Source organism: Vombatus ursinus, unplaced genomic scaffold, assembly GCF_900497805.2.
Source record: "Vombatus ursinus unplaced genomic scaffold, bare-nosed wombat genome assembly UNPS02006874.1, whole genome shotgun sequence".
NCBI classification, from domain to species: Eukaryota; Metazoa; Chordata; class Mammalia; order Diprotodontia; family Vombatidae; genus Vombatus; species Vombatus ursinus.
In genome coordinates this window covers 2,207,043-2,221,662 of record NW_020946652.1, presented here as the reverse complement: position 1 = coordinate 2,221,662, position 14,620 = coordinate 2,207,043, and the positions used below count along the sequence as shown (strand labels likewise).

Genomic DNA, 14,620 nt, shown 5'->3' with positions numbered 1-14,620 from the left:
TCTACATTATTGAAATCACAAGTCCTTCCCCTCTATGTGCGAGTATAGGGATACAGGTGGTGCAGAACAAAGAGATGGCCTTAATTGTCAGAGAGGTTTGGCTTCAAGCATTGGCTCCCCCACTTACCGGCTGTGTATAACCATAGGCAAGTCTCTGAGCCTCTATTTACTCATCTGTAAAATGCTGAGAAAGCTTGGGTAACCTACCCAACCCAGCAGTTACATTGGAAAGTACCTCAGGAATAGGCATTCTTGATCCACAAATCAGCATCACTATTCACACATGTCTTTTATATACATACATACATATATATATATATATATATATATATATATATATACACACACAGCAGGGCTTGACACAGAATAGGCAGCTAATACTTTAACTGATAGATTATCAATTAAGGAATATTTAAGAGAGGACTATACCATACGCCAGGCAGAGTTCTAAGGGTTGGGATTTGGGGAAAGAAACACAAAAGTGAGATCAATTCTGTCCTCTCTCAGCAATAAGTACTTGCTGGATTCTGGATCAAAATTCCCTCTGCTAGAACAAAATCTATTGGGCAAAGAAAGACAAACAACTCTCTGAGTGACAAGGGCATGGGACAGATCTCTGATTTTCACCACAAGGCCCCTTTTGAGGCCTCTCAGTCCTCACCAGAACCTTATAGCCGCTGATAGTTGGTAAGAGTGCAGGCAAGGCCAGAAGGGGTAAACCCCTGACTTACGGTCCATGTAGCTGACTTGGCAGTGCTGGACTGTTGAAATGAGACGTCGAAGCTGTGGGGTCCTGGGTAGTCTGTGTTGGAGGGGATGGCAGGAGAGGGTGACAGGGCATCGAAGGTGGAGCTCGGTTGCGCGTAGGGCGAGGGCGCTGTGACGCTGTTCTGGGCATGATCCGTGTTGTAGGGGCTGGTGGATGAGGAGCCATTTGGGATCTGCTGGTCCATACTGTTCAGGAGCCCCAGGTTTGTGTACTGCGGCTGCCAGGAAAGAGAAGAGAGGGCTGCCCATTAGCCACCTGCGGAGAAGAGCCGGGCCCTTGGCGCTGCCCGCCTAGAGAAAGTCAGTCATCAGAGGCACGGATGATGTCAGCCAGAGAGGCTGAAGGGATGTGTGATCATCATGAACTGACATTTGGGTAGCTCTCAAGCCTAGAGAACGTTTTGCACAGACCACTTGTTGATTTGCTTCCTTAGCTTTACCAAAACCCTGTGAGGAAAGCAGTCCAGGCACCATCATCCCCACTGGCCAGATAGGGAGAAGTGAAGAGACTGGCCCAGGGCCACAAAGCCTTAGCGGGGAGTTTTCATTCTAGGTTTTCGGGACTGCTCCATCGGCACCGGGCTGGGCTGCTTCCCCTTTGTTTATGTAGAGATTAGGGGTTACAAAGCATCTTCCCTACTTGATCTGGAAGGAAAAAAGGTTCCCAGTATTCAGTGACCAAAGCCCACGTTCATGTAACTAGCAACAATCAGAGGAAGGATTTGACCCCGGGTCTTTCTCACCCTGTGTCTATGACTCTTACTCACTCTAACACACAATCAATCCACATTTATTAAGCACCTGTTGGGTGCCAGTTGCTGTGCTTAGCAGCTGCTCCATCTCCTTCACCCACCTCCCTACCTAGGGACTGTGCCTTCTTCCCCCCATCCCCAGCTGGCCCTCACAAGTATCTCTAGGTAAGGGAAGGAGCATTGGATTTGGGGTGAGGAGAGACCTGTCTCTGACACTCCCAGGCAGGAGCCAGAACTTCTGAGCCTCAATGGCCTCATCTGTAAAATGGGAGTACTAACAGCACAGACCTCAGAGGGTTTGAGTGAGAAGCAGTTGAACTCGACAATGGAAGGCACTTGGCAGACCTCAAAGCCTAGCCCTAGAAACATATGAGCTTTTAAAGAGAGGGATAGAAGTCTAGAAATGTGAGCTTTTAGAAAGTCACAGAAGCCCCTTTCCTGCATAATAACTCTATGAATTGGATGGTGCAACTATTATCATCCCCATTACACAAATGGGGAAACTGAGGCTCCAACAAGTTAGGTGACTTTCTCAGGATCCTGGAGCCAGTAAGGATTGGAACCAGGACTTCGGTCCTCAGCCCTCTGCTGACTACAGATTTCTCTTCCCCCATGTGTGGCCTCAAGCTGGAGAAAGCTAGTTGGCTTAGAGGCCAACTCATCCCTCTTGACAAATAAGGAAATGAGACCCAGAAAGGTTAAGTGATGGAGTGAGAACGTGGCAGAGGCAGGATTCAAACCCAAGTCTTTGACTCCAAATATGGCACTCGTAGCCCTCTCTTGAAGGAGATTGTAAAAGGGATTTTATTCAACTTTAAGTCTCCCTGAAGAGAGAGAGAGAGAGAGAGAGAGAGGGAGAGAGAGTGTGTGTGTGTGTGTGTGTGTGTGTATGTGTGTGTTGGGGGGGGGGAATCTTTTCATTCCATTCAGTCCTAAGGCCATCTGTCTAAATGTTAACAGCGCCATGCCCATTCCATTCCATTTATACCCTCACATTCCAGTGCTGAATGCCATGTCCCCATTTGCTCTTTAAATAACTATTAATCTCTTTACACTTATCCCCATACTGACAAGAGCAGCTGTTCCCCTAGCCTCCTCTGCTCTCCTCCCTCCTACAGCTCTGATTTTCCCCCACCCCCTGCACAAGCCAGGTGAGACAGGGAGGCCCATACCTACCGGCCCCTACCCCTGCCTCCTCCTTCCCCTTCCTGAGCCAGAACTCTGCCTGGGTATCCCGGCCCCAGGTCTGGGCCCCCGAGGAGCAGCAGTTGGAGGAGGATGTGGTTTGGGCTCAACGTGAGGGTCATAGGCCAGCCCCTCCCCACTGACTCAGGGCAGAAGATAGCTCCCCCCTCCCCAGGCACGTGCTCCACTCACTACAGTAGAGCAATTAGGGAACCAATGAGCCCTGGCCAGAAAGACAAAGGGGCTCCCCCTCCCCCCTTAGTCAAAACCTTCTTCTAGATGCCTGAAGACATGCCCTCCTCACCTACCCAGGCTGGAGTGAGGGCCCAGGGGGAACAAGGGGAAAAGGAAAGTCTTTAAGTCTCCCTCCCCTCTCCTCCCCAGGAGACTGTAATGGAGAAATAAAGAAGACTATTTGAGGAACCGACGTCCGCCCACCCCTTCCCTCTCCCCACCTTCCAGTCAAACAAACACCCCTCGAGAGGAAAATGGCCTTCATTCATTAGACCTCTATTCTTCAAAAGGAATTCCCCAAGACCCAAGGTGAGCCCCTAGTACTGGGGGGGGAGGGCAGTTAGGAAAAGGTAGGAACTGTCCCTTACAGGTGGGGGTAATAAGACAGACCGTGCATCGACTGTTCTCGAGAGGTGACATTTTAATTCAGATATTCTTGACTCTCCAGAGCGAGGCTTGGCACCACCCAGTCATCCCACCAATGTGGGTAGCACTATCATTGCCATAAAAATCCATCAACAAACAGGTAATGAGAACAACAATACTTCGCATTTATGCAACACATCAAGCTTTTGCAAAGTGATCTCCACAACAGCCATGGGAGGGGAGAGCTACTGTTATTCTCTTTATTTTGCAGACGAGGAAACTGAGGCACAGAGAAGTAACTCGCCCAGGGTAACACAGCTAGTCAGTGTCTGAGGCAGTGTTTAGACTCGGCTCTTCCTCGTACCAAGTCTAGCCCTCAGTTCACTGCTACTTAGCTGCCTACTCAGGGCTGACTGCGTGCCAGACACTCTTTTGAGGGTTTCTACGGGGAGCTGCTGAATACACTGCAGCACTATGACTTTTTTTCTTAATATTTGGCATGACGATGCATATAGATTGAACGAAGGGCGAGGGAGAAGGAATGGAATCTTTAACTTCTTGAATTTCCTCCTTCAAAATGGGAGTTTAGAAAAAATAGGGGAAAATGAAGTCAAATTAGACGACCTCTCAGAGCAAAGAGCACAACTGACGTCACTCTCAGATTCATTCAACTACCCTGTATGTGTACACCTACTGTGTGCCGGGCATTCTTTTAGGCACTGGGGAGAAATACAAAGGCAACCAGCAGTGACGATCCCTGCCTTTGGGGAGCGAGAGGGAAACAAAGGCAGTGGAATAAACACACAGCAACTAGAGCCGAGGGTGGCAGGGCAGGGTGGGTGGTGGCTGGGCTGTTCCAGTGGGAGGTGCTGCTGTGAGAAGAGCGTTGGAGGAAATCGGGATTCTCAAACAAGACCAACATGGAAAGCCAAAGCAGACCAAATGGAAGCAGATTCTTTTACACCAGAGACTTCAAAAGGACTGCATGAAAATTCAGCCTGGAGGGCTCTTGGGCGGTGTGGGGGGGGGAGGGGGCCAGCCATCCAGCAGCTGCAGGAAATAATATTTTAGAAGTGAATGGCCGCAAACTATGTGTGTAAAAGGCAAGGCTTCCTTCTCTGCCCATGTCTTTGATTTAAAGGGAGATAGGCTGTGCTGACGGAGTCAGATAAAAGGACAAAGGCCAGAAGGAGCTGGCCAAGGGGACTAGAAGCGCTACCTTCCAAAGGCCCGGGGCTGGCCACGCCTGCCTGGACCTCCCCTCACTGCCACTCCAGAGAGAGCTGGTGGTGGGTGAGAGGGCACCCCAGAGCCCAAGCGCACAGCACACCCTCCTCTTCCTCCTCCTCCTCCTCGTGAGAGCTTGCCATCCTGCTCAAAGGACAGGGAGGGCCCTCCACAACTGGCCAGGCTCTCCAGTCTCATTTCAGGGAGGAAGAGAAAGACTTCTTTGAGTAGAAGTGGCCTGTGAGTCTGAAGGCAGCACCCTTCTCACCCACCCCTCACTTTCCAGGGGAGGTATGTCACAGGTGACTTTCTCATATGCTTCTGAACCAGCCTCTCACTCAGCTCTTTCTGGGAACCTGAGTTCAAAGACTGGCTCCCCTGCTCCCATTCTTGGGTGACTCAGAGAAAGTCCTGACTTCTTTAAAGTGAAGGATGTGTATGTGACCTCTAGTTTCCCCTATAGTTCAACATCTATGACTTCTGAGGGCCCTCCTACCTGCAACTAAACCTAGGATTTTATTATCTCAGGGTTAAAAATTTTATCTCTACAACATCTTTCTTATCTAATGATTGGCTCTGGAATCAGATAACCCAGCTTCAAATCCTGCCTCAAATCTACGCTTACTACCTGAGAGACCTTGGCCACGTCCTTTCTACTCTCTGGGGCTCAGTTACTGCATCTGTAGAATAAGAGGGTTGGACTAGGTGTCTTCAAACGTCCTTTCTATCTTCAAATCTATGATCTTGTATGTGTGAAGAGATTCAGGATTTTGGAGTAAAAAGACCCGGGCTTGCCTCCAAGCTCTTTTGACTGGAGCAGGTCACATCCTCTCTGAATCCTAGAGTCCTTCTCTGTGGAATGGGGGATTTGGGCTAAAAGACCTCTAAATTCAAATCTAAGATTCTACTTCCTGGGTCTCCCATCGCTCCTGCAGGCTGCTTGTAATGATTGCTTTGTCAAATGCAGGTTAAAACCTAGTGTGCAGTTATTGAATAAATTGTTGTGAACATCTGTCTTCTGGACGAGGGAGGACAAACTTTTCTTGTGAGAAGCCCAAAAGACCGCAATGATTCTTCTAACTTAATATAACCATGAACTTTGCCAGCACAGAACTGCCATTGGTTTCTTTCTTCTGAATTCACAATAGCATTTTGATACTCTGTAATTTCAGTCCAAAAACAAAAATCAGCCAAAAAAAGGACAAGAAGGGAGAGTAAATGGCCTGAATTGAGACCTCATTAGGATCATGGGATTTAGAGCTGGAAGGGTCCTTTAAGACCATAGAATCCAGAGGAAATGGAGACCCAGAGATCTCAAGAGATTTGTCCAAAGTCACACATGGAGGTGGGGAAGTCAGATCTGAAACCCAGGGAAGATAAGAAAATGCATACTATCCTCAGTCATGTGAACTTGACCTGCTGTATTTATCCCAAGCAATAACCAGCAGTGACTCAAAATCACACTATGATAGGAGAGGGGGAACCCCAAAATCATAGCTGTAAGCAATGGTCTGGGGAGTCTGAAGGCAATTTCCACTTCCTTGTCATTATTACTGGAAAAAGCCTGGGCATAACAAAAATCAGTTCCTTAGCTGTATGGAAAGTGGGCAAATAGCAACATGCATTTCTGTTTTCTGTCCCCCTGTGAGGGCTGAGCACTATTTTTTTTTTTTTTTAGTTGAAAGTGATGGGGGTTCATGTTTCCCCAGCTCCATTTTTGGTGCTTTAAAGGGCCAAGTGACTTAGTAGATTTCAAATTTGTCAGGTAAGTTAGAATGGCGATTTCTTTTGTTTATAGGACAAACTAGAAAGCTTTTCATATCTTTTCCATGTCTCAAACTGTAATTTTTTTTGCCTATATTATTGTCATTAAACCATAAGCCTTAAAGAATACGATTATAAGCCTACCTTTTAAACATGAAACTCACTGACTTGGGGGACATGGAAAGAATGATAATTATTTCAAATATTTGAAAGACTGCTTGATGGAAGAGGTAAGTGACATCTTCTTGGCCCAGGAAAACAGTAGTAAGAATAATTGGTGAAGTTTGTAAAAAGAGGCAAATTTAAGCTTTAGGAAATGGAGTACTTCCTATCGATTAGAGCTCTCTCAGGAGGGAGGGCGTGAGTGCGTGCGTCCTCAGGCAAGGCTGGGCAGCCACTTGCCCAGTGTGTTGAAGAGGACAGTTTGGTTCAGGTATGAATTCGGCTGGGTGGCCTGCCTTGAGGGGAGGACTCCAGCTCTGAACCTGGGTGACCGTGCTCCCACAGACCCTTCCCAGCCCTAAAGGAGAGCCCCTTGCTTTCCATAGCCACGTCACCCTAAGCGAGTCATGTCACCTGTGCCTGTGCCTCACAGATAGGAAAGGGCTTCAAGGCAAGCCCTTCGTAAACCCCAAATACTACATCGATGTCAACGATCACCAAGACATATTATTAATGTTGTTCATTGTGATCTACATAATCATTATTTAGATCCCCGGTGTCTAGCAGTGTTAGGCACACAGTCAATGCTTAGTAAATGTTAGTTGATCAATTGATTGATCAACAAATAAAACCTAGCAGATGACAGTCAGAGAGAATCTGAGAGTAAGAAGGAGGAAGGGCCCGAGAGACCATTACATCCAAAGGCTGCTTGCTTTTATGTGTGTTTCCTGGACCTGTGGGTAGTCAGTCTGATAAAGCCCTAGGATCCCTTCTCACCATCATGTTTTTAACTGCATAAATTACAAGACAGGCAGTTTCTAAGGAAACCATTTCTACTGACATTGTTATCCGTTTATCCACCTATCCATCCACGTATCCATACACCTAGATCTGTATGTATCTATGTATTTATCCATCTGTGTATCTATCCATTATGTATCTGTTTGTCTGTCTCGAAGGTAAGAATCTCTGACCCTTCAATTCCTATAATTTGAATGAAGGAAACCACAAGCCAGGAGAATGAGGAGCCCTGCTCCAGGCCACTGGGTCCATCAGAGGCAGATGGGCTCAGACCCTCATTTTTCTGCTGGGCTCTACCAAGGCTCCACCAAGCAAACAATATTCCCTCAAGGTCAGCATGAGCTCGTGGCTTAAAATAGTTTGTTGGCATCAAAAAACCCTCTCTCTATAAGAGCCATTCAAAGAAGGGTTGGGTTTTCCTGAAGAGTTGCCTTTACTCTGGCCTTTCAGGAGCCCCGGATTACAGGTCGGATGCAGTCCTGAGGACTCCACACACAGTTTTTGCTCTTTTGGTTTGGATGCTTTCCTCAGGTTTTCCTTAGGCCGGCTTTCCCTGGCTGGGGAGGAAATCGAACATGTGTGCAGCGCACATTCCTGCCTGCGGTGCCTTCACTGCGCTTAGTAGGTGCTCCTTCAGGAGCAGACGGAGAAGCGGGGCCCCTCCTTTCTCCTGTCTCACAGAAAGATAATGGACCGTTTGAAGTTTCCCTTGCCATTATCCCAGCCCCGAATTGCCTGTGGGCTGATAACCAAGTCTAGGGGTTTGTTTGTTTTTTGTTAGAAGGCCTGACCTAGCCCTTCACCGAAGGATAAGCAGGGTTAAAATGGGGTGGGGAGAGAGAAAGGCTTAAGCTTAATCTTTTAAAATGTGCTTTAACAATCAGGCCTGCTCCTGGTCTCAGGAAGTTGTCACTTCCCCAAAAAAAACTTTCTCTAGAGGAAAGACTCTAAGCCACATCTAGGTTCGGGGGAGAGGCGCTGCTGAGGCTAGATGCCTCCTGTCCCTGGGGCTAGGTGAGGGCCTTCGGGGCACTAAGTCCAAAGACCTGGGTTTTAGTTTCATTTTTGGTGAGCTGTACAACTAATTGGTAGGTCACTTCTCCCTGAGTCTCAGTTTCCTTATATTTTTTAAATCGGGAGGTTGGATTGCACAGCCTAAAGTCCTTTTGTCTCTAGAACTCTAGGCCAATTCTCATTGAGCAAGCTATTTAAACCAGTCCATCAGGACCCACTTCACAGGGCTTCGGTGAGCATCAACTAAGATCATGCATGGAACATGCTTTCTCCTAAAGCACTCTGGATATGGCTGCATTATTATCTCATTCATCACATTTTTTTTTTCAATATGGTTTACATAGTGACAGCTTTGGGACTACCATTATTCGTTTATATTTAAGACTGCTAAGGTTGTGCAATGGGTAGAACACTGGACCTAGAATCAGGAAGACCCGAGTTAGAATTTGACTTGAGATACTTACTGTCTGTGTGACCCTGGATAAGTCACTTAACCTCTATTTGCTTCAGGTCCTCATCTGTAGAATGAGGATGATCACAGCATCTATTTCTCAGGGTTATTGTGAGGATGAAATAAGATATTTGTCAAGTGCTTGGCAACCCTTGAAACAGTCTATAAATGCTAGATTTTGCACATTATTTGTTCTATAGTCTTGCACAGGTGGGTACAATGACTGCTTTTTCATAGGTGAATAAAAGCATTAGCATGCAAGCTCACTCTCTATTCTTCATAACAAATCAATAGTTATTGCCATTAATTTTGAACACAAGAACTATCAATGGAATTAATTTGGATATATTATTAAAACTAGGTTGTAATATATTATTTTTAGTAATCTCATTCTCATCTTTTGGATACTGTTTAGATGGCTACAGACGGTCCTGAAACAAGCAGCGATCCAGTGATGATTCTTTTGTCTTTAACGTTCTGCAGACTATTGCTGTGATAGAGAAAACACCATCAAACGAGGACCATGATTTGTCCCCTAGCTGGAGACGGTGACTTCCTTCGCTCAGGCTGCCCCACGTCGGGGACGTCCAAGGCCCCTCTGCTCTTGTCTCAGCTGACAGTGGCTCACGCTGCTAGCCTCTCCTCCCAAGAGCAGGACCCCTCCCACTCTATGCCTTGTGGCCTGACTTGACAAGGTTCTCGTTCTGGGGAGCTCCGGCACTTTTCCACCTCCCAGCCCCCTCCCCACCCCCACAGGATACTGAGTCCTCAACAAGTGTTGCCCGAGGGGAAAATACTTGTCATTTTTTGGTGTTACACCACCTGCTTTGCATTAAGGAACGGTGGTTTGTTTTATACCTGAACAGTGGGCCTGCACACACAAAACACACACACACACACACACACACACACACGACTTTAAAGAGCTCTTTCCAGGTCTAGAAAATGTATTGGCATATTCTAAAGCAAAGGCAAAGGGCCTCCTCTAACAGGATTATGAAGCAGTCATGTTTTCTCTCTAAGGTACATGATCCCTCAAATTAGCCTCTGTCTTTGGCGTCACTTTCTTCTTTTGAAGCATTGACCCTTGTCTTTCAATTAATGGGTTAATTTTTGATCTTGTAAGTAAACTATAAATACGTATGTGGGGAAAAACAACGAACTTTATCTCAATGCCACACATAAAGCCCACCATTAAACAGTTATGGTGTCGAAGTGTCCATGAGCCCAAGGAGGCTGGAGGCTGAAAGGCTACTCAGACGGCCGCACTTTGACACAAAGTGTTTGAGAGCCTCTGTGGTATCAGGTTCCATAACTGACTAAAAGCCTCAATGTCATCAGACTTCAGACGAGACAAATAAATATAAAGCTGGTTGGCATGCAGTGAGCTCCAATTACCAGGTGGACAACAGTGTCAACAAATATGAGACAAAGTATTTGAAAAGCCAGGAAGTGGGAGATGTAGTGAAGTTAAAACCAGATCCCAAACATAACTGAAATCAATTGCAGGGTTTTATTTATTTTTTTTTAAAGGAAGGAAGCAATAAAAGAGAGAAGGGAGGGAGGGAGGAAGAGAGAGAAATAGAGAAAGAAGGAAGGGAAAGGGAAGGGGAAAGGGGAAAAAAAAGGAAGGGAAAGGAAAAAAAAATGCTCCCTCTCAAACCACATTCTATGATTCTAGGAAGGTGATTTCGGTGAGAGGTCATCATTACAAAACTCTGCCAAAAGAAAATGTCATGAATCCCGAGACTTCTCAATGGGGTTCGGGGACTCATCTTTGACCACCATTTGATTCATATTGAGACACATTCATTACATGCCTGCCATGGAGATGTAACATATACATAGGGCGGTTCAAGGTATATATACAAAAAAAAAAAAAAAACCACAAAGTCATTTCAAGAAGGAAGATCTGCTTGTAACTGGGGTGGGGGGGTAGCTATCTGGAATAGTCTCATGTAGGACGTGACACCTGGCTCAGGACTAAAAAATAAATAAGCAATGAGGCTACTTGTACTCCATTTGTAGAAAATGGAATTCAGATAGACAGAAAGAAGATGGCCTTGAGAGAAGAGAGTTAATACTTGGTCATGACCACAGGGTCAGCTAGCCATCTTTCCAGAAAGGGAGTAGATGCCACAATTAAACATACAAACTGGGTACCGTGGTAGCAAGGTTCAGGAACCATAATACGCCCATTCAGGTGACCAGTCCTAATATAGCATGGCCATTGCAATGAGCTCATCATAGAAGTAATCATTTCATTAGCATCCTAGAGCTCTTGGGGGCTTGAACATAGAATAAATTCAGAAAACAATGACAACTGAAAAATTGGTGATGATTTCTAAAATCAGTAGTGAGAAGGATTAATATAGGGAAGAAATATTGCCTACAGATGCATGAACCAAGAAAGGAATTCACCTCTTCATAAAAGTGAATTTTAAGCCACACGGGGAGATCCAACTGGGTGGGGCAAAAACCACACAATGAAAATCTACACTCAGAGACAAGATGGACATTTTGAATTGTTTCTGAGCTGTAGTTACAGGATCTGTAATATTTTCTTAAGTAGTAGCCCTAGTTCTCTGTCATTGGAGACCTTTAACTGAAGCAAAGTGAGAATAAATTTTTGCTTGGATAACGATCTTGGACTTGCTTGGACTATATCAGAGGTGTCAACATATGCCCTGCTGGGCAGCATTGTAGCCCACAATACTCCCATGTAGCCAGAACCAGAATAAAATATAATTGGAAAATATTTAACAAAATAGATAAAAATACAATAGAATACACACAGTGTTACTATCTGGCTTTCTAAATTAATATGCTTATTGAGGATTTAATGATCCCATTTTCGTTTGAATTTGACATCATTGGATTAGATGACAAAAATTCAGCAATGATATTCAGATGGATGTTGATTCTCCAAGAGTTTACAAATTTTAACATCACAAGTTCCCAGATTTAAAGATGAGATTGACTTTCGTGTTCATCTAGTGCCACCTGATTTTACAGTTGTGAAAATGGTTGTGACTTGCTCAAGGTCACACAGGCTCTAAGTGGCGGAGAAGGCATTTGAAGCCACATTCTCTGTTTCCAAAGCCAGCGTTCTGTCTATTGGCATTTCTAGTTCCACAACCCAACTCCTGTTAAGAAATATTCATTTCAGAAATGAAGGATATTGACACAACAGTGGGTTTTCCCTGGTCCACATTCTCTCAAATGCAGCACCGCGGCGTTTAGCCTCAGACTATTTGTTGGTTGCTTATGTTCTGTGGGAATTGTGATCTCAGCAGCTGAAGTCTATGGGAACAGATAGAAGATCAGCCAGTCCTGTCATTCTCCAAAAGTGAGTAATCCCTTGTAGCTCACACCTAGCTGGGAGGTTTATTAATGAGCTTTAACTTCCTTAAAGCAAACACATACACACATCCAGCTGCCAAAGTCATGCTTTTATCTAATACACTAGATTTTGTGCCTAACCCTGTCTAGGACAGCAAAAATACACAAGTCTTTGTGGTTGTGGAATGATTCATTTTCTATCGGGAGATCTTCTTAATGACAATAACAAAAAAAAAAAAAAAAGAAGAAGGCAGCTCACACCAGGAAACAGTTATGTCCTAAGACACAGTTTCGTGGGAGATGGACAACGAAGGCTCTTTCTCTCTAATGTACTTGACCTTCTGCCAAATCAGCTGAGAAGTGAATACTAAGCACTAATCACAGAGGTCTTGCTTAGAGGATTTTTTTTTTAATGTGCCAGTAAATAGATTCATCTCTTTTAGAGGATGAGGATTCCTGGCTTCCCTCTCCCATAAATTCTCATAACTTTGTCCAGAAAACTAGGTGCTTATGCCTATATCCCAACTGGAAAACTGAGTCTTGAAAGTTAGACCAAAAACCTTCCTTTGGTAGAATTTTTCTTTCCCAACCACACTCTGACTGGGAGTTCAGCTTCAAGCTCGAATTTGCTTCTGCTCACTTCTTCCACAATTGCTGAGCTGCCTGTCATAACTGACAATTAGCTAATTTTTGATGATTTACTCTGTGGTGTCATTAGACAGGATGGCGCTTTCCTGAAACTGTCACTTTTAGCCACAAGCCTAAATGGATGGCTCCAGTTCAGCAGAAGACCAGGCAGCCTCCAGAACTAGATTTGTCTCTTCAGGGCCGTTGTTCTGGGCCAATGGTTCCCCTCCCATCCCCCATCCCCCACCCCATCCCAGTCACCTCTCAGTTCTGTAATTGCAAGCACAAACTTAATGTTTCCTTTGGTCAGAAAGAAATTTAAAAATTTCTCAGAAATAATGCTATAATAATACAGAAATACTAATAATTCTATAAAATGAAACTGTTTATAAAGCAGCCAGTTTCTTTACCCAGAGCAAACCATCCACATCTATAATCTGAGGGGAAGAACAGAGCTAAGTGAAGTACTTAGGAAGACAGTTTACGTAGGGCAGGACCAGGGAAATGGCTTGGAGTCCCCTGGTGAAATCCCAGGCTGGGCAAGATTTGCAAACCTGAGCAACCCATACTGGACTCTGACCGTATGCGTCCTGAAAGTCTTAGTGCAGATTTAAGCTTCTGCGGACTAACCGCACTAAGACTTTCAGGACATTTTTGGGACAGCTAGTCAAAGGAGGATGGCTCTTGCTCAGCACCAGGTGCAATGCTTGGCATGTCATAGGTGCTCATTAAATGCTTATTTAAATTGAATTGTACTAAATACTTGCTTTTGGAGCGACTTGTTTCCTTAGCTGCATCTCTCTCTCTTTTTTTTTTTTAAAGAGATGTCTAAAATGTGTTTTCCACTGGAAGGATTATTTAAAGGCAAGTCTTTTCTAATTTAATTCTGGATTTTGTTTTGTTTTTAGATGCCTAACGTCGAGAGAAGATTGATAGGATTCCTCTACCTGGGGAATGGGACATGTTATAACTGCAAGGGGGCACCACTGAACTGGTTTCTGATCCCTCTTTTGCTACTAAGGGGTCATCTGACCTTGGGGAAGTTACTTCTACTTGGGGAGTCTCAGTTTCCTCATCCGTAAAATACAGGATTCACCGAGATGGCCACAAACAGCCCTTCCTGGACTCCTCTGACAAGATTCCCGAAGGTGGATCATTCTGAGTATCAATAACCTCATTTAGTGGATGGAATTGAAGCTCCGAAATACTGAGTGACCTGTCTGGGATCAGAAAGCTCGTGAAATGTCTGATAGGGGATTCAACCCAACTCTATAAACTCCAAGGCCACCCCTCTATTGAAAGTACATGGTCTTTCACAAGTGGGCAATGACAGAGAAGGAGAGAGAAAGAGACGGACAGACACACACAAAGCCCTCAGGAAACCTTCTTTGCAACTCTGGTTGACACTGATCCCAAAGGCTTCCCAGGTACTCTCAGTCTCCCGAGCACTTTTGAAGACCACAGGCCCAACCCTGAACTCAGTTTATCCACCTCATTCCTGTGCAGGCCCATCAGCACCGGGGTGATCCAAGGTCACTCCGCAGAGCTCTTCCAACTAATCCGTTCCCTGCCAAGGCACTACCTGTGCACCTGAGGAGAAGGGCCTTCCACTTCCATTCCACCGAATCCTATCAGGGATATAGCAGTGTAGTAGGTTGACTTGATTTGACAAGGCTTAGGTACCTTTGTTTCTGTGGCCTGAGAAAGAAGGACTTTGAGAGTGTACCCTTCTGGGATTTATAGAAGTTCCAAATCAAAAAAAAAAGAGAAAGAAAGAAAGAAAGAAAGAGAGAAAGAAAGAGAGAGAGAAAGAGAGAGAGAGAAAGAGAGAGAGAGAGAAAGAGAGAGAGAGAGAGAAAGAGAGAGAGAAAGAAAGAGAGAGAGAAAGAAAGAGAGAGAGAAAGAAAGAGAGAGAGAAAGAAAGAGA

At 45.1% G+C, this 14,620-nt stretch overlaps 1 protein-coding gene across 3 annotated transcripts in view; it reads right to left on the bottom strand.

Moving 5' to 3' along the window:
• The window catches only part of TP63 (tumor protein p63), a 110,113-nt gene that overhangs the window by 81,209 nt on the left and 14,284 nt on the right, over positions 1-14,620 (bottom strand). For all 3 annotated transcript variants that reach the window (XM_027848742.1, XM_027848743.1, XM_027848745.1), the window contains exon 2: positions 732-986. In XM_027848742.1, coding sequence (XP_027704543.1) covers positions 732-986 — 255 coding nt within the window. The remainder of the gene's footprint in view (positions 1-731; positions 987-14,620) is intronic.